The sequence below is a fragment of the Garra rufa genome, chromosome 23, assembly GCF_049309525.1.
Source record: "Garra rufa chromosome 23, GarRuf1.0, whole genome shotgun sequence".
NCBI lineage: Eukaryota > Metazoa > Chordata > Actinopteri > Cypriniformes > Cyprinidae > Garra > Garra rufa.
The window spans coordinates 9636472-9663765 of NC_133383.1; the positions used below are offsets into that span (position 1 = coordinate 9636472).

At 34.9% G+C, this 27294-nt stretch overlaps 1 protein-coding gene across 1 annotated transcript in view; it reads right to left on the minus strand.

Moving 5' to 3' along the window:
• Positions 1–11625: 11625 nt before the first annotated feature.
• Positions 11626–27294, minus strand: part of antxr1b (ANTXR cell adhesion molecule 1b) — a 34918-nt gene continuing 19249 nt past the window's right edge. Inside the window, exons 13-18 of the mRNA XM_073829960.1 lie at positions 25942–26037; positions 25402–25443; positions 22135–22230; positions 21880–22047; positions 18289–18369; positions 11626–15806 (exon numbers count right to left, since the gene is read on the minus strand). Of these exons, the coding sequence (XP_073686061.1) occupies positions 15354–15806; positions 18289–18369; positions 21880–22047; positions 22135–22230; positions 25402–25443; positions 25942–26037 (936 nt within the window). The 3' untranslated portion in view covers positions 11626–15353. The remainder of the gene's footprint in view (positions 15807–18288; positions 18370–21879; positions 22048–22134; positions 22231–25401; positions 25444–25941; positions 26038–27294) is intronic.

Here is a 27294-nt window from a genome sequence, read left to right on the forward strand (position 1 = left end):
CAAAAAGAAAAATCTCTTTTTTGTCGTCTGTTATGTGAATAGTTTCCCCATAGTTTTGTGGCCAATTGTCCTTGTGAATGCCTGCACATTTGGAGCAACACAGGCACAGAATGGAATTTTCCACCCTGCTTATTCTCGTTTCAAAACCATTGCTTTGTCTGCTGCTTTTAGTAGCTGTATCTATCATGGTCTAACGTCAAAAAGAAAAAGGTCATGGGGTTTTGTTATAGCTGTGATCCTGCAATAAACAAAAGAGGGTCATCATTTACTCTTTCTAACGGTACTCTTTCTAATGAAAGAATATATACACACTACCAGTCAAACGTTTTTGAACAGTACGATTTTTAATGTTTTTAAACTCTCTTCTGCTCACCAAGTCTATTTATTTGATCCAAAGTATTGCAAAAACAGTAACATTTTGAAAAATCTATTAATCTATTGAATATATTTAAAAATGTAATTCATTCCTGTGATTTTAAAGCTACATTTTTAGCATCATTACTCCAGTCGTGATCCTTAGGAAATCATTCTAATATTCTGATTTGCTGCTCAAAAAACATTTATGATGTTGAAAACAGCTGAGTATAATTTTTTTCAGGTTTCTTTGATGAATAGAAAGTTCAGAAGTACCACATTTATCTGAAATGGAAATCTTTTGTAACATTATAAATGTCTTTATCGTCACTTTTGATCAATTTAAAGCATTGCTGAATTACAGTATTAATTTCTATAATTTCTTTCCCAAAAAAGAATTATACTGACTCCAAGCTTTTGAATGGTGTAGTGTATAATGTTACAAAAGCTTTTTATTTCAGACAAATGCTAACCTTTAGAAAAAATGTTCTCAACTGTTTTAAATATTAATAATAATATTAATAAAAAAATGTTTCTTGAACAGCCAATCAGCATATTAGAATGATTTCTGAAAAAGCATGTGACATTTAAGACTGGAGCAATGCTGCTACAAATTTAGCTTTGATCACAGGAATAAATTACATTTTAAAATATATTCAAAAAGAAAAGAGTTATTTTAAATAGTAAAAATATTTCAAACTTTTGCTGTTTTGGCTGTATTGTAGATCAAATAAATGCAGGCTTGGTGAGCAGAAGAGACTTCTTTAAAAAAACATTAAAAATCTTTTGACTAGTATTGTATTACGTTAAAAAAAATGGTTTACAAGCTCCAAATAAACCTTGATTTTAACATTTTTAAAAGATGTTAAGGTTGTTGTAATTGTAAGGTTGTTGCTGTTGTAACTTTTTTTCATTTAGCTGAAGGCATTTTTTAAATTAAGATTTTCACCTAATAAGAAAATGTTTGTGTATGTGTGTATATATATATATATATATATATATATATATATATATATATATATATATATATATATATATATATATATATGTGTGTGTATATATATATATATATATATGTATATGTGATTCCTGAGTTTGTGTTAAAAAAAAAAACGGTATACTTTGGGTTTTAAGTGTTTTGGCAAGAATGGTTATGAATAGTTCTAGCTTTTTTCCCTGTTCGGTAAATTATTGGGGGTTTTTTGGGACTGTGCTGCTGTTTAATTGCTACGGTGTTCAGAAAAGCAGTTTTGTGTTACTATGTGTTCTCTAAGGTGTTTCTAAAATGGTTTGAATGCAAACATCATTTGTGTAAATCAGTGGGGAAGCTGGAATCAGCTCTTTGAGAATCCCTTTATGCAGCCGCTGTGGCTGATTTGAGATGTATTACAAACATCTCAATGTTTACCGCCTTTTCAGGAGAGTGAGTGCTACCAGATATCAATTACAGCGGTTCCAACCGGGCCGAGCGTGAAGTCATTTTGACAAGTCAGTCTGCCACACTTCAGTACAAGATTAAATCTTTTATCCTCCTCTTGGGCATTTACTACGCTTGGCTCTTGAGAGCTAAAAGCTGATGTCATTAGCCACAGGACTGTGGCTCTGTCTGCCACGGAGAAGATTGTCTTACAGAAAATAAATCAACAAATGGGGCAGTAAAGCCTTTATGACAGGGACAACAGTCAACAGGTATTAATAGAGCCAGAAAACCACTACCACATTAAGGGCTGCGTTTATAAACAGCCTTAAGCCCAGGGCCTTAGTGATGCTTGAAAGAATGAATATATTTAAAATATCAATTAGAATTGATTTATAATGCGATCTACAATGCTACGTTTCAGTTCTCTGGTGTTCCTAGTCAAATTAACTTTTTCTGGAATGCTAAACCTAAGAAAATGGTTCATAATTAAGATAATACATTTCCAATAATATAAGACAGCAATTTACAATATCAGGCAGTGAAACAACAGCTAAAAATAGCTGGATGCGAATGAGACCAGAAGCCAGACTCATAAAATTTACAAATTGCTGCGCCCACTCTTACGGTGAAAAGGTTGATTATTCTACATTAAAGCTGCCGAACGGTGTGAAGTTAGGGGAATTTTGTCCACAAAATGGTAAGGACACGCATTATTTTATTAGTTCACACACAGCATTTTGACTGAAGCACTACAAGCCATGCTGGTGTTCTTTCATCAGTTTTCTGATAGAAAGCAAGCCATATAAACCTTGTTTTTTTTCCCGTAAGAACGGGTGCAGCCATTTGTAAATTTAATGTGTCTGGCTTCTGGTATCATTTGCTTCCAGCTATTTTTAGCTGTACAAAACAGCTCGTTTCACTGCTTGATACTGCAAACTGGTGTGTCGTACTATATTAATTTAATGAATTATCTTAATTATAAACACACTGGTATGTAGTGCCAACCATTTACTGCACTTTGTATTCTCATTATTTCCCTACCGCAGCTAATAAACCAGAAGTTTCTCACATTTACAGAAAACGGCTTACTTCCGCGTTGGAGACACTGCAGGTAAAAACATTTTTTTTTAATGCACCTGTCAAGTTTGAGACTTTGAAAAAACAGTTTATGAAAGACCATAAAGCCCAGAGTCAGACTAGTGTAAAGACTGCCAAAAGACACTGTTAAGTGTTTTTTTATAGCACTTTATCTAGTTGTGTCAATAGATTTTAATTACAATACATAGTTTTAAAGGCTGTTTTCTCAAAATTATTTTTTTTCTCCTACACTTAAATAAATTTCCACTTTAGTAACACTTACACACATCAAACTTTACTTTTTTCTTCCTGTCTATATTCTGAAGGTTTGTACAGAGGGATTTGTTCATATATAATTAGCTTGATTTCATACATTTCATTTCCTCAAAAATGGTAAAAAAAAGATTGTTTTCTGTCTGTTTTTTTTTTTCTGAATTATGGAGTGATAAAATGAGATACCTAAAATCAACTCTCTGTAAAAACATTTGACTCTAATGTCAACAAAAATTAAACAAGAATTTTGAAACTGACTTCATCCAGTTTTTAAATTTTTTGTAATATAAATGTATGCAAATTAGCACATATTTCATTAAATAATGTCTAATTTGCATATTCAAATCTAACATTTTAGAACACTTGTAATAAAAAAATGTTTGCAATTATCAATGTAATTAATTAACTGGGCACGTAAGGTGATAAGTATTCGTTTTTTTTTTTGTTTGTTTTTTTACCCTATTCACCTGCAGTGACTCACCCCCTTGTCATCCAAGATGTTCATGTCTTTCTTTCTTCAGTCGTAAAGAAATTATGTTTTTTTTAAGGAAAACATTTCAGGATTTCTCTCCATTTAATGGACTATGGTGCCCTGAGTTTGAACTTCCAAAATGCAGCTTCAAATGGCTCTAAATGATCACAACCGATGAAAGAAGGGTCTTATCTAGCAAAACGATCGGTTATTTTCTAAAAAAAAACCCTACAATTTATATACTTTTTAACCTCAAATGCTGGTCTTGTCTAGCTCTGTGTGTACTCTGTTTAGAGATTAAAAAGTATGTAAATTGTAAATGTTTTTCCAAATAACCGATCGTTTCGCAAGAAAAGACCCTTCTTCCTCAGCTGGGATCATTTAGAGCCATTTGAAGCTGTATTTAAACTACATTTTGAAAGTTCAAACTCGGGGCACCATAGAAGTCCATTATATGGAGAGAAATCTTGAAATGTTTTCCTCAAAAAACTTAATTTCTTATCGATTGAAGAAAGAAAGACATGAACATCTTGGATGACAAGGGGGTGAGGACTGTAATTCATTTATGATTTATCGAGATGAATGAGTTCTTGTCATATTTTATTACCATTTTCTAAACCATAGCAAATTAACTGTGATAATGTGAGAAAGGTTGAAGGTGTCTGAATAAATTTTGGTTTGACTGTACTTAAGTTTCAGTTTAATAATTCAGTAAATATTTTTACCCCCTTTTAACATGGAACACAACAGCATCAAAACAGAAGTTTAAAGTAGTTAACTCCCAGTAGTTCTTTCAAGATGTTCATGTCTTTCTTAAAGGTCGTAAAGAAATTGTGTTTTTTGAGGAAAACGTTTCAGGATTTCTCTCCATATAATAAATATCTATGGTGCCCGCAAGGTTGAACTTCCAAAATGCAGTTTAAATGCAGCTTTAAAGGGTTCTAACTGATCCCAGTCGAGGAAAAAGATTTCTTATCTAGTGAAACGATCAGTTATTTTCTAAAAAAAACAAAACAATTTATATACCCTTTAACTGCTCATCTTGGTCTAGCTGTGAATTGTGTTTGTTCCTGTTTATGACAGTTAGGGTATGTCGGAAAAACTCCCATCTCATTTTCTCCCTCAACTTCAAAATCGTCTTACAGAAGTACTGACCCACTGTTTACAAAGTGAACATGCAAAGAAGGTCAAACGTCCTTTGCAAAGGTCAACAGCAATGTAGGACGATTTTGAAGTTGGAGGAGAAAATGAGATGGGAGTTTTATACCCTAACTGTCATAAACAGGAATACACACAGTTCACGCAGAGCTAACGTTAGACCAAGACGAGCATTTGCGGTTAAAGAGTATATAAATTGTGATTTTTTTTTTTTAGTAAATAACCTATGGGTTCTTCCTTGGCTGTCATCATTTAGAGCCCTCTGAAGCTGCATTTAAACTGCATTTTGGAAGTTTAAACTCTCCATTATATTTTTTTACTCAAAAAAAAAACAAAAACAAAAAAACAATTTCTTTACGACTTTAAGAAAGACAAACATCTTGGATAATAAGGAGGTGAGTACGTTATCTGTACATTTTTGCTCTGAAACATTACTCCTTTAAATTTATCATGGCGGCACTCATCGTTTACTTGTCAACCGATCGTGGTTGCATCTCCCTATTAGTGCTACTGGATCTTAGTGCTGCGTTTGATGCTTTGACCACAACATTCTTTTAAATAGACTTGAATATTATGTAGGCATTAATGGTAGTGCACTGGCATGGTTCAAATCGTACTTATCAGACCGTCATCAGTTTGTGGCGATAAATGAAGAGGTATCATTTAAATCGCAAGTGCAGTATGGAGTACCTCAAGGCTCAGTACTAGGGCCATTACTTTTTACGCTTTACATGTTACCCTTGGGAGATATCATCAGGAAACATGGTGTTAGCTTTCATTGTTACGCTGATGATACTCAGCTCTATATTTCTTCGCAGCCCGGCAAAACATATCAATTCGAAAAACTAACAGAATGCATAGCTGATATTAAAAACTGGATGGCGAATAACTTCTTACTGTTAAATTCTGAAAAAACAGAGGTGTTAATTATTCGACCTAAAACCTCCACAAGTAATAACCTAAAACACAGTCTAATACTAGATGGCTGCTCTGTAAATTCGTCGTCATCAGTTAGGAACCTAGGCGTCCTATTCGACAGCAATCTCTCCTTTGAAAGCCATATTTCTAGCATTTGCAAAACCGCATTTTTCCATCTTAAAAATATATATTGAAATTACGACCTATGCTATCAATGTCAAATGCTGAAACATTAATTCATGCGTTCATGACCTCAAGGGTAGATTATTGTAATGCTTTATTGGGTGGTTGTTCTGCACGCTTAATAAACTCCAGCTGGTCCAAAATGCTGCAGCTAGAGTTCTTACTAGAACCAGAAAGTATGACCATATTAGCCCGGTTCTGTCAGCACTCCATTGGCTCCCTATAAAACATCGTATAGATTTTAAAATCTTACTAATTACTTATAAAGCCCTCAATGGTTTCAGTACTTGAGCGAGCTTCTATCGCATTATAGTCCCTCAGTCCGCTGCGTTCTCAAAATTCTGGCAATTTGATAATACCTAGAATATCAAAATCAACAGCGGGCGGCAGATCATTTTCTTATCTAGCGCCTAAACTCTGGAACAATCTACCAAACACTGTTCGGGAGGCAGACACACTCTGTCAGTTTAAATCTAGATTAAAGACACATCTCTTTAACCTGGCTTACACATAAAACATTAACACATTCCTATAATTCAAATCCGTTAAAGGATTGTTAGGCTGCATTAATTAGGTCAACCGGAACCGAAAACACCTCCCATAACATCTGATGCACTCGTTGTATCGTAAAAAGAATGGCATCTACGCTAATATTTGTCTGTTTCATTCTTATTCCGAGGTCACCGTAGCCACCAGATCCAGCCTGTATCCGGATCAGATGGTCACTGCAGTCCCCCGGATCCAGTCCGCACCCATCTTAGATCATGGATCACCACCTGGAGATGACTTCAATAGCCGTGGATGTCAACCAGATGAGCTCCAGAGACGGATCATCAATGAAGACCTCGCCAACCTAGACAGCCATCGGCGCTACACCACCGGATCCTGACGAGTTCTCTACAATCGGACATTGTTACAAACTGCTGGTTTCGTCTGGCCAGAGGAGAACTGGTCCCCCGACTGAGCCTGGTTTCTCCAAAGGTTTTTTTCTCCATTTCTGTCACCTGTGGAGTTTTGGTTCCTTGCTTGCTGTCGCCTCTGGCTTACTTAGTTGGGGACACTTTCCAGCGATATCGTATACTATTTGAACTGAACTGGATGATGATATCACTGAATTCATTGATGAACTGCCTTTAACTGAAAATTGATTATTTACAATAATGCGTTACTTACACACTATTGTGCTGTTTAAATACTGTGCAGTTTGACACAATCTGTATTGTTAAAAGCGCTATATAAATAAAGGTGACTTGACTTGACTTGACTTGACTCAGGAAAACGGTGGATATTAAGAATATATAAAACAAGAACAAATGCGGGGCATTCTCCATCTGTATATCGATTTTTTTGGTGACATTTTTATTCATTTGACACTATTTCCCTCAAAACACCATCATTTCCAACTCTGCTTAACCCTTACCAGGTGAAAATGAGGATCCATACCGCCGGTGTCAGTCATTCTCTGTCTGTAAACAACGTGTGGCAGTTGAGCGTGAGGACTGCTCAGGTTAAATTTGATCGTTTACCTTTCAAAGACCAACTAAGCCCCATTCGAAAATGTTTACAGGGTATGTCCCATCTGGATAATTTTCATTTATGCTTAATCAAGCCGTTCCGCGGAAGTAATGTTTATGCATATTTTAACTATTTGGAATTTCTGACATTTTAAAGCAGCTTGTGTTTATTGAATTTGACTTTGGGGGAAAAAAAACGTAATGTAATGTAGAATTTGTAGGTTTATATATAAGCATTCATAAGTTATCATATAAGCAACATGCTGAATATAAGCTGCTGAAAATTCCGCTTTGCCATCACGGGATAACATTACCTTTTATAATACATCATAGTGGAAAACATTTATTTTAAATTGAGTACAATAATAAGAATTTAAAAAGGGAAAAAAAGGGCATTTAAAAATCTTAACAAACCCACACTTTTGAACAGTAGTTTAATGCCGTTTTCAGCTCATTCAACTCAAGCATTTTTAGCAATTATTGCCATAACCTTTGACATTAACCAGCATCAAATTGGAGAAGCTGTCTAACTAAATAGCCTATGAATAGTGAAATAGCTATCTATTCATTCATTAAGTGGCCTCACTCAAGAAGAAAGTAGTTTGAACCTTGTTGAAGTGGAACCTGTATAAAGTCATTAGGGCTCGTTTTAATTTAATAATGGCTTTATGTTCTGAATGAGTGTGCATGCAGCACTTGGGCCCCTTAGAGTTAAAGCCTCTGATTGTAAATGCGGCCCGTGGCGTCATTGCTGGAACGTTTTATTAAAGAATATTTATCATATTAGCAAGTGAATGCCATTCTTCTCCTTAACCTCTCAAGCTCTGTCAGGTTGGTTGTGGTCAGAAGTACATTTTCAGGTTTCTGTTGCTTGAACCCAGTCATTAATTTTTTTTCTTGACAATCGAGGGTCTCTTGTAGGAGTGTCCTGTACGCCAGTGTCTACAACATCAGTGATATCAGCTGAAGAAGAAAGTAGTTTTAACCTTGTTGATCTGGGACATGTAAAACATCAATAAGGTTAATTTTAATTTAATGAAGGCTTCATGTTCTGAATGAGTGTGCGTGTGGCTCAGGGGCCCCTTGAGAGTTAAAACACCACAGTCACTGATTGGCCTCTATTTCCAAATGCGGCCCATGGCCACATTGCTGGAATGTTTCATCAATGACTATTTATCTTATATGCAAGTGAATGTGTACATATTGTTCTGTAAATTGCGTAAGACGGGGTTTGTAAACAGTAGCGTGCAATGTCTCTCAAAGCAAGCATTAAATGACAACATATCTGTATTTGATGATTGATTAGTACTGTTTAAAAAAGGAAGTGAGTCATGAAGCTGAGTCCAAGTAGTTTATAGAATGAATTCTAGAGGTCATTATAGTCTTGAAAGACATTGAGTTTGATGAATTACAAATATCAATGTTTTGTTAAAAAAAATCAGCATTTAATATATCTAAGAGTCTGGTTTCATAACAAATGCTCAAATGTAAATCAGTGTGCTGCTGAGTTGATCACCTCATTTGACTCATGCTATCACTTTAAATGCAATTTAAATGCATTGTTTGACCTTTTCTATTGCATCTGCAAATCTAAGTTAAAATGCTAATATTAATACATTGTGAATAATTTACAAATCATTATTTCACCAAAACTGAAGCCAGTAGGCATTAAAATATGACTACTTTTTGTACATTTTAAAGTAAATTATTCTATTTAATGCTGTTTTAGAGCACAAAATTATAAATTATGAGCTCCAGTCCTGCTGAAAAACAGCTAAAACCAGCCTACGTTGGCTGGTTTTAGCTGGTCAACCAGGCTGGATGTAGAGGGGTTTTGGCCACTTTACCAGCCTGGCCAGGCTTTGAATTGACTTGTACCTGAACGATAAAGGGGACGCAGCCCTCTTTTTATTTGTAGTATCCCTGGTTAATAAAACGGCTAAAACCAGCCTAGGCTGGTTGGCTGATTGTAGCTGGTCAGCAGGCTGGTTTTAGAGGGGTTTTGGACAATTTTCCAGCCTGGCCAGGCTGGTCTTAGCTGGTCAGGCTGGGAGACCAGCTAAAACCAGCTACTTCCAGCTTAAACCAGCTAAGACCAGCCAACCAGCCTTGGCTGGTTTTAGCTGTTTTTTTCAGCAGGGATACTGTCTCTGGTGTTTTAGGAAGCCAAACTAATATAATATATAATAAGAAGAAGTGAAGTACAAAGTAAAATAGGAATTGTCACAACTTCATACATTTATAAAAAAAAAAAAAAAAAAAAAAAAACATAAGTCCATTGCATAAGTATTCATACCCTTATTAACTCAGTACTTTGCTAAAGCATCTTTACTTTTTACTTTTTGGTTTGGTGTGACAAGCTTTGCACATCAACATTTGGCAGTTATCTGCCATTCTTCTCCTCACCTCTTCACCTCTCAAGCTCTGTCAGGTTGGGTGGGGGCAGCAGCACAGAAATATTTGATTGGGTTCAAGCCCGGGCTGTGGCTGGGCCACTCAAGGACATTCACAGAGTTGTCTTTTTTGAAAATTCCAAATTTACTTTCATGAGTCTTTACTGAGGAGAGGATTGAGTCTTGCCACACTGCCATAAAGCCCAGATCGGTGGACGGTTGCAGTGATGTTTGTCCTTCTGTAAGTTTCTCCCATCTGTATATATGATCATGGAGCTCAACTATTGCTCCATTTAGACAGGAGGCCAGCTCTAAGAAGAGTCCTGGCCATTGAAGTCCTGTTTCTGAGCTCTATGTGATAACATCTACAAGCAATATAAATGCTCCTGAGCTTAAAGGAACCGTATGTAGGATTGTGGCCAAAACTGGTACTGCAATCACTTTCAAAATACTGTAGATTGGTGTATCCCCTCCCTCTCCCCCCTGACTCGAGGTTGCCAGCTAAGCTGCAGGATCCAGCAGGAACGTAGGCTGCTACAAGGAGCTTCCAATGGCAAGTGACGAGTCCTACACAGTATTTTTTTTTCTTCTGTTGCTTCACGAGAGATGTTTTGTGAAGTAATTATGTATCGCAAAAATTTACTAATGGCGATTAGCCAAATATTTCGCAAAGATGTACTGTAACACCGTGTCTACCGGACGCGAGCGGCGCGACGTGACAAAATACAATAGAACCTATTATGCTGTCTACACTGGATGCGGTGCGACACATACAAATCCTTGTTTTATTTCGGACTTTGTCACGATGTATTTCGGATTCATAACAAGGTCTTTTAGGTTTCGTAACGTTACATGTTTTATCCGACACGTTCATGGCTGCAGCTGTAACAGAGCTGGCAACCGGGATGACGAAACTCTACTGACTTCGTGATTGGTAGATAGCTGGAGGGTGGCGCCTCAGACCAAAACACAAAATGACAACAATAACATCAGATGTGGGCTGCAACTCTCACTTTTAAATGACAATATCCTGGCTGGACCACTGTTGTCAGTGATATAAGTATTTGAAATGAACATGATTTCTAGTGTCTAGTGACATGTCAGGGCCATTTTATGATTAACTAAAATACATTTCTTACATACAGTTCCTTTAATTTCAACTGTCCCAGATAAGGGTTTGAATACTTATGCAATGGAATCATTGCATAAGTATTTTTATTTTTAATATATTTGCAAAGATGTTAAAACCTGTTTTTTTTTTTTTTTTTTTTTTTTTGCCATTATGGTGTATACTCCATACATGTAGACTGATGTGGAAAAAAGGTCATTTAAAGCAGTTTAACATAAAGCTGCAATGAATACTTTCGCAAAACACTAATTGTTTAGGCTGCATGCAGTGAAGTCAGAAACCAGGAAAAGAGAACAAAGAGTTAAACTTTTATTTCTTCATGGAAAAAAGTTAATTAATTTTTCTCTTGACAATAGAGGGTCTCTTGTAGGAGTGTCCTGTACACCAGTTTCAACAGCTTGTTAGTGACATTGGCCGAATAAGAAAGTAGTTTAAACCCTGTTGACCTGGAACATGTATCAATAGAGTTCATTTTAATTTAATGAAGGCTTTATGTTCTGAATGAATGTGCGTGTGGCTCAGGGGCCCCTTGAGAGTTAAAACACCACAGTTTTTGAATGGCCTCTATTTGTGAATGTGGCCCATGGCCACATTGCTGGAATGTTTCATTGAAAACTATTTATCTTTTACGCAGGTGAATGTGTACATATTGTTCTGTCAATTGAGTGAGACGGGGTTTGTAAATAGTAGCGTGCGATGTTTGTCAAAGCATGCATTAAATGACTCAACATATCTGTATTTGATGATTGATTGCCTTTAATCAAATCTTTGCTGCATGCAAAGTAATGTCAACCGACAATGAAATATTTCAACCCTGTTGACCAGGAACATGTAAAAAATAAAAATAAAATAAAATCTTTAGGTGGTGTTTAGTCAACTAGGTACCTACAACATATTCAAATAATACATACCTGAAAACTATCGAGGTCATTATAATCTTGAAAGACATTGGGTTTGATGAATTACAAATATCCATGTTTTTTTTTTTAATTGGCATTTAATATATCTAAGAGAAATGTAAATCAGTTGATCCCTTCATCTGTGAGACTCAAGCCATTTCTTTTATCATAATTATGGTACTCATCAAAATCCATTGAAAGCATGCCACTGTGCTGTTAGCCCACATAAAATATGCTGAAGCAGAAATATGATTTCCAACATTTAATTGAAGCGTGTAAAAACATGCTCTTCGTTAAAAAGGAATAGCCTGACACGCTTTGAACATCTGTAACAGCTCAACAAAAAAACAAAAAAAAACATTGTTATTACAAACTGTAATTATTACAAACTCTGTGGTAATTTACTCAATATCATGCCATTTCAAACTTGTATGATTTTCTCTACAGACCAAACCGAGTCAGTTGGATTTGGAGTGATGTGAGGGTGAGTACATGACACAGTTGTTAATTTTTGAGTGAGCTATCCCTTTAAATGCATCACTTACAACAACAGAACAAAAGTCATTTTAAATTAACAATCATAAAGCACCTTCAAGAATTTGTACTCATGAATACTGATCTGTTCTTAGCACAGCTGTTTGGAAAGCATCCATACTGTATATACAAAAAAAAAAAAAAAAAGCCTGCGTCGTTCCGCAAACGTACAACCAGATCGAAACACTTGAAATGTCACCCGCATTCATTTTCAGGTCAGTCGTGCAATTTCTTTTGGAATAGAGCTGTTTAGTCATAGGCTAATTCACTCTCGGGACTTTCTAATGGGTTGTAAGAGTAGCTGTTTTCAGTTTATGAGTAAAATATGGTCTGTGGTGAACTTAACTTGAGGAAACTTGCCCATGTTATAGAAGGACTACAATGTCTGTCCCATTCTTCAACAAGTATGTGAACTCACATCCTCATGGTAGATGTGTAGTAACTTGTGTGTAATTTAGTTTTTAAAATGTGAAAATCTCTTCAAATATTGTTAACACAAATCTTATTTGTGACCCTGGACCACAAAGCCAGTCATTTTTGGAAATTGAGATTTAAATATGATCTGAAAGTATGGTTTGTTAGGACAATCTGGCCAAGATAAACTATTTGAAAATATGGAATCTGAGCGTGCAAAAAAAACAAAATACTAAAAAAATCATGGTTTTAATATATTTATGATAGGAAATTTACAAAATATATTCATGAAACATGATACCATGTATACCCATACCCATGTATTTTTGACTATTGCTACAAATATACCCCAGCTACTTAAGACTGGTTTTGTGGTCCAGGGTCACATTTTACTCAAATCCAAAAACGCTTTCTCCCATTGGAAATTCCCTGGGGAATTTATAGATATGCTAATTCTCTACTGTGTTTTAGAACTACAGACTGAATTAACTCTTTGATCGTTTTGTCATTGTTTTCTTACATTCTTGCAGTTAATTAAACGCTTTAACAAGCAGATGTTTTCCTGGCATATTCAAAATGCATCAAAGCTGAACCTGATCTCCCAAGTACAATAGGATTTGTAATACTAATTCTTCTTCTCGTTTGACCTTTTTTAATGCATCTGCAAAGCTAAGTTAAAATGCTAATAATGATACAACATGAATAATTTACAAAATCATTATTTTACCAAAACTGAAGCCAGTAGGCATTAAAATGTGGCTACTTTTTAGCATAGAGTAACTGTCAACAGACCAATGAGTTGTTGAATATTAAAACGCATTAGTCTTGAATAGGGATGTAACAATATCAAAATCTCACAATACGATAATATCTCGATATGAAGTCCACGATACAATATTTATTGCGATATTTATAAAAAAAAAAAAAAAAAAAAAAGACAAATGAAGGCTTGGAAATACGTAAATTATTCTATCTAATGCTGTTTGAGAGCTCAAAAATAACAGCTCCAACCCATGTTTATAACGAAGAAAACTTAAGTAAAAAAAAAGTCAGTGAATTGACTTAAACGATACCTGAACGATAAAGGGGACTCAACCCACTTTTTAATTGTGGTATACTGTCTCTGGTGTTTTAGGAAGCCAAACAAATTAGAATATAATAATAATAATAATAACAATACTATATTATTAATAATCCTATGACAATAATAGCCATATATTGTAAAACAATTGCACTGTAAAATAAATAAATGAATATTTCATAGGTATATTATTTTTTGCTTTACACTGCAGTAGGGAAATTACAATACATCTTTTCTAATTTCTACACTTGAAAGAGATATTTAGAATTTGGACTCCAGTAACGTTACCCATTTAAACCGCTAGCTGTCGGCAATTCATACTGCACTTTTAAGCTTTTATTTTGATGGAAACAGCAGTAGAGCTTTTATTTTGACAGCTTCAGTGAAAACAGGCTTACAAAAACGCGTCTCACTAGTACATTCACTGGGAACTGAGCCGTTCTGAGGCGAAGAAAACACCAGATCACGAGCTGATCGCCTAAATGAAGTGCGTGCTTCGCTTTGAAACGCGCAGCAAAAACAGACTTGATAACGAGACTAAGCCATATTGTGCTTTCGGTTTTAGGTCATTTGACAGATACTGTGCCAGAGCATAATGGCCCAAAACACATCTTTAAAGACCTTTTATGTTAGAATAAGAAGTTTAAATATGTTTTAAAAACTACACTTTTTGTCCGGAAGACCTATCGTTTCATATTGTCATATGACCACGATGATACGGATGATTTGATAATACTGTTACATCCCTAGTCTTGAACACTCAAAAAAAGCCTAAATAAAAAATCTACTTATTTAAAATGTATATAAAATAACATTGCATTACACAGTCTTAACATAATACAAAATAATAAACTTAATGTGATGCGTATTTGTCAGTCATACATAAGATGCACTTTTTAAAAATCATGGCATAGTTTATTACTTGCATCTTTTTTTTAACGAATCATAAATTATTCAAAACGCATTTATTCAGTTTGCTTAGAATCAGCGTACATTTATTCATTTAACAAGCAATATTCAAGTAATTAAAATGTGTGAGATTGAAACAAATATTGGTGATAAATATATATACCTGGTTTTTGTGTAAACTCATTCAGATTATTAGTACTATTACAGAAACCCGTTTTTGGGTGACTGACAAATATGCAAACATGTATTAAGTTTAATTGTTTAAATGTGACCTGTGTAATATTATTTTATATGCAAATCAAATACATCTAAAATTTAAATATTCAAAAAGTTCAACTGGTTCTTTAGCTCTGACTCTCTTTCATGTTCTGTTAATTTGAAACCTCAAAACATTTCACAAAGAACACGACGAGGTTCTTGAGCAACTTCATAGACGTGCAAGACAATTAACATCTTAGAATGTTTGTCAACCAATCAGAATCAAGTTAAATCCCATCCTATCTGTTAAATCCCATCTTCAGCCATTATTCAAGTTGCTCCTTTATAATGCCTGGAAAATGTAGCACTGATTTTTTGCACTGGCATAACCAGCAGTTTTTTTTTTGTGCAAATCCCTTAGATCTACTCAGTCCTGGTAGAAATGCGGTTCCTCAGCGCCTGGGCGTGGCGGCGGACGAGAAGGGGGCGGAGCTCGTCCGGGCGGAGCCGCTTGAGGGGGCGGAGGCAAGGTGCTGGGTGACGAAGGCGGTAGGAAGCTTGGTGGTGGTGGTGGCGGCGGCGTAGGTGGAGAAGGAGGCAGAGTCACGTTGATGTTCAGACAAGTAGGAGGAAGAGCTCTGCTTGGAGGTGGTGTGTAAGGGGGAGGGGTTATAGATGTTGGAGGTGGAGTTGTTGGCAAAGGGGGCAGGGTGGAGGTCGGAGAGTGGGCAGAGCAGCGTGGGGTGGGCGGCAGGGTGCCCTGCGGGACAGGAGGGCATCTGCTATGGGGGAGGCTGTAGATGTGGCTCGAGGGGTTGTTGTAAAGAGGGTATCGAGGGGGCGGGCAGGATTTCACACGGGTAAATTTCATACAGCGACCCTAGAGAGTCAAACAGTTAAAAATCATTTGTAAAAGCTCTTATATGATTACATTTTAGATGAGAAGAGAATAAAGAGAACATAAAAGAGTGTAGTAGGAGTCCTATAATAGTTTTTATTAAAAGTAATTTGTAAAGTATGACAGTGTTTTAGTGCCATGTTAAAAAAAAGATTACGACATTAAAGTTGTAATATTTTGAGAATAAAGTTGAAATATTATGAGAAAAGTGTTGAAATACTATGAGAATAAAGTCATAATATTTAGAGAATAAAGTTGAAATATTTTGAGAATAAAGTCTAAATATTTAGAGAATGAAGTTAAAATCTTTCGAGAATAAAATCTACATATTTCGAAAATAAAGTTAAAATTACGAGAATAAGGTCAAAAAGTTTTAAGAATAAAGTTGAAATGTTTCGAAAATAAAGGCAACTTCTCCTGGTGTTTATAATCCGGGGCTTTTCATCCACAATATAGGCTTTACTCTCAAAATATTTTAACTTTAATTTCTACAATTTAAATTCTCGAAACATTTCGCTTGATTCTCATAGTATTTTAAATTTATTCTCGTAATATTTAGACTTTATTCTCGTAATATTTTTACTTTATTCTCAAAATATTTTGACTTTATTCTCGTAATATTTAGACTTTATTCTCGTAATATTTCGACTTAATTCTCGTAGTATTTTGACTTTATTCTTGTAATATTTCGACTTTATTCTCGTAATATTTTGACTTTATTCTCGTAGCATTTTGACTTTATTATCATAATATTTTGAATTATTCGAAATATTATGACTTTAATCTCGTAATCTTAGATTTTAAAAAAAATTACGTGGCACTAAAAGGCAACTTTTTTTATTTATTTATTTATTTTTTTTTGTTGTTGTGATAAGTTTTTCGGGACTATTTTTCAGGATGCAGAATTAAAACTTTTTCTGGGTATGCCAAGTTTGTAAATACCTGAAAATGTGTTGCTGATGTATAAATGTGGAGTCATACACTTGTTCAAAAGGTTGAGTTGGTTTTTTTTTTTTAAATAAATGCATATTTTGATTTAGCAGGGATGCATTTAATTGGTCAATGACAGTAATGACATTTTTAAAAAAGTTCTGTTTCAAACTTTCTATTCATCAAAAAATCTGAAAAATCACCATTTCCAAATGGCAGCAAATTAGCATATTAAAACAATTTCTGATGGATCATGTGACATTCAAGACTAGAGTAATAATGCTAAAAAAATCACTTTGCATCACAGGAAAAAAAATTACATTTTAAAATATATTCAAATAGAAAACAGTTATTTTAAATTGTAATAATATTTCACAATATTACTGTTCTGCTGTATTTTTTGATTAAAATAAATGCAGCCTTGGTGAGCAGAAAAGTTTTCTTTAAACATTTAAAAAAAATACTACAAACTATTGAATAAAAGTGTATATTATTTTCTGTTTTCTAAAGGCAGGCACTAAACTTAATAAAAGCTTTTTTGGGAAATTATTAAGTATGTACACACGGTGTGTCAAATTAAAATAATAAAATATAAGCAAAATCTGATCACTTTTAGTTATAAAGACGGCATTTGTAAAATGAATTTAGTACTTAACTTTTTTGTGTTATATAGTTCAGTGCAGTTTAATATAGCTTTAAAGAGTCAACAGAAGCTTATGTTTGCATGTGAAGATCCAAAGCAGCCTCGTTGCTTTAATTTTAAAGCCATCTGATTTCAGTCCAAATTTCTTGTTCTATTTACCACAGCAGATCAGACACCCCAAAACTCCCCTCTGTGCATTCTTCTGAGGGAAAGGGGAGGGTGGTTAATGTTTTAAGCAGACTATGGTGAATTCCTTTAGGCAGGAGCAATATTAGCAGGCTGGTCCTGTTGGTCTGAAGCAGAGCCAACGTCCTGAGTACCTTCACTTTGCCTCTGTTTCTGACTGCACTTATTGCTAACATCTGGCCTCCTTTCATCCTCAATATTCCTCACAATGTTTTTCATGTGTTCCTCACAATCTGCCTGCAACAATTTAACAAGAACAGATTCTGAAAGAAGCCAGATGACTGCTTTTTTCAACATTACCTACTTTTTACCTTATGTGGAAATGGAAACAGAGATTTTAGTGCTATTTAATGTGCTTTTCTAACTTTAAAAAAATGTCATACAGGTAAGCAGTAATGATAAATGTTTTTTTATGATGTCTCTTGTGCTCACAGAGGATTTTAAAATAATTTAAAATGACAGTTTTCTATTTGAATAAATGTTAAAATGCAATTTTTTCCTGTGATTGAATTTTCAGCATATTAGAGTGAAAAATCTGCTAAAAGTTCAATCGCAGGAATAAATTACATTTTGAAATATACGGGTCAATGACATTACGCCTTTTCCAAACTTTCTTATTCCAAACTTTTGACCTGTAGTGTGCATACGCCACAAATTGACAGCATTGTTAATAATATGGAGCATCTGTGTTATACTATTTATTACCTTCTCTCCCGGCTGAGGTCTCATGACAGATACGCGGTCATATCCTCTCCTAAGCCACACCCACAAGGCATCCAGTTTCCCCTGAAAGATCAGAACACAAACCAAACACTTAATCAGCACTTCAAGGATATCAGTACTTCAAAATACACTGGTGTGAAAATCAAGCTGCAAACCGTTTCATCAACAATGCAAAATACCAATGTTACGATAATCCTAAAGCCCTAAGGTACTCATCTTTTGTTGTTTTGTTGTTACTTGTTGAGTCTCTAATTTCCTGTCTGGATCAAAGAAATATAATAAGCTGGCAGAACAGTGTCTGTTCCTAAAATTGCAATTTAGTGACTCAGGCATCTAATCTACTGACTCCAGTTCTTCACTTTGTATTTTCAATTCAATGAATATTGACAGTTTCTCATTATCTGCATGTAAAAAATCACTGCTTAAGACCAAGCAGAGGCAGTATTTTCATATAGTACCTTTGATTTTTCTCAGGTATTGAGGACTAGGAGTGCCACATAAATAAAATGAAATCAAATATTAATGTATTCAAACCTAATAATGAAATATTTATTTTAAAGACATTCAAAGCTGTTTATTCAATTGTTTAAAAAAATGTAATACAACAATGAACCACAAAATGAACTAAAACTAATTTACGAGTATGAAGTGACATTAGCATTCATTGGTTATCTACATATTGATAAACTACATATCTCTACTTATTTGACATTTTTAATCAATACGTTGATTTTATGTGGTACTCCAAAGCCACTAAATGAGGATTTCTGTATATTTTATATTCATTTAATAGAGATGCAGTGATGGATTTCCATTTATTTGCTACAAATCATTAACATTTTAATATTTCTAGTAAACAGATGTCTCCGGTATGAGAAAACATCTTAATATTTCAGTGTAGCTCAATAGAATTTTAACTGTTGAAACCACCAGATACTCGCTGAGGTAAATTACTTTGTCCCTTAGAAGATATAGGTAATGTTTCACTTTATTTCTTTAAAAGAACTGACTTTACTAAGAGTAAATATCTTGCTGAATCTAGGTCGAATAGGCACAGAACTTTCTTTTCATTTCTCTCAACCTGTATGTGTTTAATTTCTACCTCTCAGAGTGGACTGTCACCCAGCATAATCCTCAGGAAAGAAGGTGGAAGAGAAAGAGAAAGAAGTTTGTTTTGTTGGGAAATGGACCAGCTCTGCAAAGCTCATCTCCCTCGGGTCAGCTCAGTTCAGTGTCTGGTTTAAATTAACCCTCCCCTTCCATCTGACAGAGACATTATGAAACAATGCAAGAACTGCTTCCCGGACTGGCTGAGGCCACCACAACAGCACACGCCGCTTTTTCTGAGCGTCTTCCAATCTTCCATTGAATGACCACGTCATTCGTTGTGTACCAGATGACCATACCGTAAGCATGACACTGTACTGGGTCATCTATAGCTGTTGTGTAATGGGTTTTTGTGAGGACTCACTGGGATATTTACATTTCCAGGCTTTCTTTATATTAATTCAATACCTTTTACGATGCCATCCCTGGCCAAAGTATACCAGCATGCATTTTCATTCTGGTTCAGTCTGGTTAGAGCTGGTTGGCCAGCAATGCCATGCTGTTCACCAGTAAAACTTGGTGAATTAAGGATTAAAGTAGTGTTAAGTCTTGTTGGGTGAGCTAGTAAAAAAAATAAGAAGTCACCATCTAACCACCATCTAGAGAGTGTAACAATACATCAGTATGGATTAATGCACTAAACAGATGTTATTATTTTTTCAACAACTAGAATTTGGTGTGCATATCCTACACTGAAAAAAAAGATGTAGGATTTTAATAATTTCACATATAATTACAAATTCAACTATATTAGTTGAAGAGCTGGCGAATAATAATCTCATGCATGACTTTTTTTTCTTCATTATTTATTGTTCCCGATTATTTAAAACCCTACAGTCTATTTTTTGTTGTGGATGTCCCAAATGGGATGCAATATTCATATCCAGATTCAAATAAAGTTTTGTGTTCAATTTTAGCTGTATTTTTTTAAGTAAAAAATTGAGTAGTTGTGTAAAAATTATCGATAGTGGCAATTTAGTAGTTGCTAGATATTGGTAGAAACATGTCTATTAACATCTCTATTAAATTCTATGTCCTTGAAAATCTCAAGCGATGTCCGAGTTTGGCAACTATATTTCTTTTTTTAAATATGAAATGGTCAAGAAACAGATGAATGAGTTAATCCAAATTTCACAAAAAACTTAAACGTAATTATAATAAAGTCAGTCATTGAAGAAGATGTCATTCACTAGTTTGGCAATGTACCCACACAGAGAAATTTTGGTCAGAATTCTTTAATTTCAAACGTGCTCCAAAATCCCAATCTGAATCAAATGATTTGCGATATGTGATTTGAAGTGCCGATCTTAATCAAATGATTCACGATCCAATTGGAGCTCCATTTTACCCATCATCACTATACGTGCTTTTTAAAATTATTACAATGTTGAAATTCAAAAATGAATGGGTCTTTTGATCAGTTTTTTTGCTAGAGAAAAAAAAATTCACGGACCATCATTTCAGAGCGTGACTCGGAGCGTGGATCGCGAATCATTTATTTCGCGAAATAATTCGCGAACCCACTCCAAAGTTCCAATTTGAATCAAATGATTCGCAAACCCCCCCAAAAATGATTTGTGATACACAAAGTTCCGATCTGAATCAAATAATTTGCGATAAGCGATTTGAAGACCCGATCTGAATCAAAAGATTCACAGAACCGCTCTGAAGTTCTGATCTAAATGAAAAAAATTGCCATACGCACTTCAAGGTTATGATCTGAATCAAAAGATTCACAGACTATCATTTTAGATTGTGACCTCAGACTGGGAGTGTAGACCGCGAATTATTTATTTTGCGAAATAATTCGCAAACCCACTCCAAAGTTCCGATCTGATTCAAATGATTCGCAAATGCGCTCCAAAATCCCAATCTGAATCAAATGACTTGCTATACGCGATTTGAAGTTCTGATCTCAAAAGATTCACAATCTGATTGGAGCTCCATTTTACCCATCATCACTATACTTGCTTTTTAAAATCATTACAATGTCGAAATTAAAAAAATTAATGGCTCTTTTGATCAGTTTTTTTGCTAGTGAATTGCTTGAACTAAATAATTTAAGTCACAAGTTCGAATCAAACGAAGCGCTTCCAGAATGAAATGACTCACTCTATTGATTCAGTTAGTCCGTTCCTCCACATCTTTAGGCATGTTCACTTTCAGCACTACTACTGACTTAGCTCAAAAAATTTTTTTACATTAACTGAAATAAGAGAAAAAAGTATGCTGTTTATAAGTAAAATATAAAAATTTTTCACTCTTTTTTAAATAGTTTGACCATTGCAATTCACTTTGTGACAGTATGTCATTAACTGTGCAGTTATGTATTAAACTACTCATAATTTAACAAATAATGCCATCATAATGGATTTGAACATTTAAAATATCTAAATGTATGCTTAATGTGATGAACTAAACCTGTGGTTCCTCTTCTAGGCCCCCTAAAGAGAAAAACGAATCTACCTTGATTGGCGAGTACCACTTCTGAGGAGAGATGGGTTTCCGCATTCCATTGTTTAGGGTCCGTGTGGTCGGAAACTCAAACTCTTGTTCTGGCATCTTCACCCTAGCATTCTTTGCCTTCTCCAGTTTGGCTCCTTCTTCAGTGGACCCCATTTCTCCCCAGCGCACCTGGACACACACATACACGTTCATATCATTTCAGTGGACCGGAGCGAATGGAAGCTGTTCTGTTCTTTCCAAACACCCCTGCCTTACTTCCATCCTTTTAATGCCACCAACTCCTCTTCCACCGTAATACGAGGCGTCCACTGTTGGCCATTTCTTCTTTGGGTAGGCATCATCATCTTCATCCTTAAGAGAAAGATAGTCTTAGGTTAACATGAATTATTCAGTGAGAAGCCTTGATTTTATCAATCCAGAATTGATTGGATTGCAATTCCATGTCAAGTTCCATTAGTTCTATATTGTCACTGGAAAAAATGTCTATGTTTCTATAGAGGATGGTAAAAGATGCTTTGGCTCATGCTAAATAGCCAAACTGACCTTGTTATTATTAGCCATTAGAGAGATGATTTGAAGTGTTTAGAAAAGCTGATTACAAGTGAATGCATCCTTTGTTTAATTGAATTATGCTCAAGGGCGCTCAAGAACCAAGTCATTACTTATTCTCATGAAAACAGTCTAACAATAGTTCTTTCCAAGCACGGACAGGAAATGATGTCAGCCTATACCTTCTAGCCATCTATCTGGATTTCATAGCTCATAAGAAATCAGGCAGAATCGGGTTTCCATATGTTCCCACAAAGTCTGACTGCAACGGTTTTAATGAGCTTGAGAGAAAGAATTTTCTTAGACGTACTTTTAGCATGAGCTTGACTTTTTTATTTTTATTTTGAGTGCTACCCTAGATATCTTCTGCAGAAACAGAAACATTATGCAGTCTGATGATAACTCTTGCTAATGATTCAACACTGTCTTTAGGGTTTAAAACAATTCTAATTCGGAAAAAAAAAAATTAATTCGGCTTCCATCTGTGAAAGTTCAATTTCATGACTTTTATTGACGAATGGATAAAAAGAAGCATCTTGCAGAAGGATAAAACTGCAATTTGAATGTTGCATTTAAAAATTATTTGTTACTTTTTAAAAGTTTTAGTTTGCCGTTGCATTTTTATTGGTTATGAAAATCTTATGCTCAACAAGGATTCATTTGATCAAAAATATGGTAAAAACTGTAACATTGTGAAGTATTATTTAAATGTAACTGTTTTCTAATTTAATATATTTTAAAAAATTAAATGTCTTCCTGTATTTTCAGCACCATAACTTCAGTTTTCAGTGTTCCATGATCCTTCAGAAATCATTTTAATATGCTTCTTTGCTGCTCATGAATTATATATTATCAAAATGGATAACAGTTGTGTTGCTTAAAATTTTTGTGGAATATGAAATATTTTTTACACCGTCATGACAATCCCTAGTACACTCTTAAAAATAAAGGTGCTTCACAATGCCATAGAAGAACCTTTTTGTCTAAATGGTTCCTTAAAAAACTTTAACATCTAAAGAACGTTTCTGTTTCACAAAAGGTTCTTAGTGGCAAATAAGGTTCTTCAGATTATAAAAAGTAAGCAAGAAATGGTCCTTTAAAGAACCTTTGACTGAATGGTTCTTTGTGGAACCAAAAATGGTTCTTCTATGGCATCGCTTGAAGAACCTTTTGAAGCACCTTAATTTTTAAGAGTGTAATATAAATTTTGAAGCAATGAGCCCTGAGGACAGGAATCAAGGATCTGTTTGTGCTTCCACTGCAGACTGTTACCTCAGACACTGCAAGACCTGCTTTAAGCTTATGGAATTTCCTGTTTTGAAGGAGCAATTGGAGACTTGGAAAAAAGAAGAGCTACAACGTGTCCAGGCTGAAATGTGCTATGGACAATTAAATTGTTCTCAAATTGTTCATAAAGTTGGAAAGGCAGGACAAAAATTCCTCAGCAGTGGACCTGCTCTTTGTCTTTTCTGCCTTTACTTTTATCCTGGTCAAAAAAAGTGTGAAAATCTCTACAACTCATCAACATTACGGGGTAGATTTTCGGATGAAATTCAAGACTTTAAATCACATAATTTTCTGACACTCTGTCTTCTGTCATAATCAGTTTGGCACTCGTAGCCACATCTGTGAAAAGTTTGCTGAGCAAAGGTTTAGAACTAATGTCAGTTGGCGTCTCCTCACAAGCAAAACCCTCTGAATAAAACTTGTTGAAGAAAAAGTTTCCATGATGAGAACAAACACACTGCAGATCCTACCAAGACACCAAGCCATAGCAATTAAAATCGACATCAAATTTGAATTATTGTTTCCAGCTCTCCAAAATGTGATTTGAGAGCTGGCAGAGGGAAAAGTTTTCATAGAGTAATTATATTTAGAGCTTAACAGTTACAGTTACCATCCATTTTGCATGTATACAGTGTATATATAGCCTAACAACTTGGACATTTTGCTAACTATCTCCTTTTGTGTTTTACAGAAGCAAGAGAATTCCATGGGTTCATAACAACATGAAGGTGAGTAAATGATGACAGTTTTAATCTTTAGATATGCTAAAGTTACTAGATTAACGCTCAGGTTTGAAAAAATGAACATACACTACCAGTCAAAAGTTTTTGCACAGTAAGAATTTTAATGTCTCTTCTGCTCACAAATCCTGCATTTATTTGATCCAATGTACAGCAAAAACAGTACAAATTTAGAAATAGTTTTACTATTTAAAATAACTGTTTTCTATTTGAATATATTTTAAAATTTAATTCATTCCTTCTGATCAAAGCAACATTTTAAACATCATTACTCCAGTCCTCAGTGTCACATGATCCTTCGGAAATCATTCTAATATGCTGATTTGCTGTTAAAGAAGCATTTATTATTATTGTTATTATTATTATTATTATTATTATGATCAATATCTGAAATAAAAAGCTTTTGTAACATTATACACTATACCTTTCAAAAGCTTGTATTGGTATAATTGGTATAATTATAGAAATTAATACTTTTGTTTAGCAAGGATTCTTTAAATTGATCAAAAGTGATTATAAAGACATTTATAGTCTTACAAAAGATTTCTCATTTAGATAAATGCTGTTCTGAACTTTCTATTTATCAGCTGTTTCCAACATAATAATAATAATAATAATAATAATAAATGTTTTTTGAGCAGCAAATCAGAACATTAGAATAATTTCTGAAGGATCATGTGACTTGAGTAATAATGCTAAAAATTCAGCTTTAAAATCACAGGAATAAATTACATCGTAAAATATATTCGAATAGAAAACAGTAAAAATATTTCAAAATCTTACTGTTTTGCTGTACTTTGGAGAGACTTCTTTAAAAATAAACATTAAAAGTCTTACTGTCCAAAAAGTCTTACTGTTTTTTTTAACATCTGGCTGTGGGATGTGATCTTGAAGCAGCTTAGGACTCAGGAAACATGGAAGAAAGACCAAACAAATTATCTCTTACCGAACTGTCGTCCATGACTGGTGGCGGCGGCTCATGAACGATCTGTTGAGATAAGAGTAAAAATAAACTTTCCCTGTAAATTTTTATTCACAATGCATTATAAAAGTATTTTAAGGCATTAATTTTGCCTAGTTATAATACTTATCTATTACTACACTTTTAGAAACTATAATGCATTAAAACATATCTGCAACCAAGGTATATGCAAATATTGTAATGCATTTTAAGTTACTATAATTTGTGAAAGCAAATATATTATAAATGCCTTTATTTTTTGATGTTACAGCCCTTGTCACAGGTATCGTTTTTGAAGGAATGGAAATCAGATTCAGTGCAAATGTTATTTATTCCATCTCACTTCTTAGCAAGACTTTTTCCATGGCTCAGAATTTCACATTCATTTGCACTTCAGAAAAGACATTACTGGGTTCAAAAAATCTTGAAAACCACTTTTCTGCACTGTAATAACTGGATTTTGGGCTCCGGTTGGGGTAAGTTCTGAAAAAGAAAACTGAGATGAGGGGCTTTGGTGAGACTTACCACTGTGCAACAGAGGGGCCAAAACCACCAGAGTGTCGCCATTGCGATGATCAGCAGCAGTATCAGCAGCGCTATGGCCAAGAACGTTCCGTCGGTCTGATGGACAGAGCAGAAACACACATCCAGCGGAGGTTTATGGTCCAAAGGAAACAAACATAAAATAATCTTCCTCATGCCACACTCAAACGCTTCTGGATGGGGTTCCACTTAAAAATCTGCGGTGTAATGTAGTTTGGGGAGAGAATATTAATAGGAATTGCTGCAAGGCACTTTTTTAAACAATCTTGATCTTAGTGTGAGTGACTATGTCAGGAACCCATTTAAAAAGACACCTTATATTCAGTTTTTTTTTAAGCTTGTGTGAAGTCAAATATATATGGAAGCCCGTTTCCGCCACTGAATAAAAAGAAAAGTTTTTTGCGACTTATCTTACAATTCTGACTTTTTTCTCAGAATTGCAGGATACAAGTAGCCTAGAATCTAGACGCGCCCCTAGCGGCAGCAAATTACATTTGCTTCTAAGGTCAGTCTAGTTACTCTCAATTCACTTAAATTTCCGAAAAATCCAAGATGTACCGGGCCAATCACGAGTCGGTGGGCGGGCTTAACATGATGACGACTGACCTGCGACCATAAGTTCAGTCAGACATGAATTCCTGGTTCCGTGAATTAAGCGTGGAAAACTGAACAGTATTTATATATTTTTTTACTTTTGATACACATCCACGTCCATGTGTCCTGAGCAGTAGGGTTGTGACGATGAGGAAATTTCCCCACCGGTTAATCGGCACGTGACAACACCGGTAATACCGGTATCACCGTGGGGGTGGGGGTTTGCCCTTTTTTCTGCTTTTAAATAGCTTATAAATGCGTGCGTATTATACTTTCACTTTCAGTTTTGCGGGAATCGGCAATTCGGCGGCAATTGTTTTAATGGACGACAACGAAACTACAAAAAAAAAAAAAACTTTGAACCCAAAGTATTGCCAAACAGGTGCTTTTGGACACTAAATCGTCCGCCATTCTCTTTCTGTAAATTCGACTCCTCGCACAGATAATTAACACGGCCAATTCACCATCAGCAATCACACTCCGTATCCGAGCACTACAAGAGAATCCCTTTAAATAGCCAAGCAGTCTTACCTTCATCATCTCTTGTTTTCAGCATCCCTCTCCCTGGGCAGGGGGAGTGCCCCGTGCTCGGCCAAACATGCTTAACTTTTACGCTGTTTATTATATGTAAGCGCGAACTCCTCACGTGATAAATGAAATATGACGCATTGTAGCTATGTTCAGTTTTTAATTATATTGCTTGCACTCATCTTAAGTAAATTATTTAGAATAATATTTTCC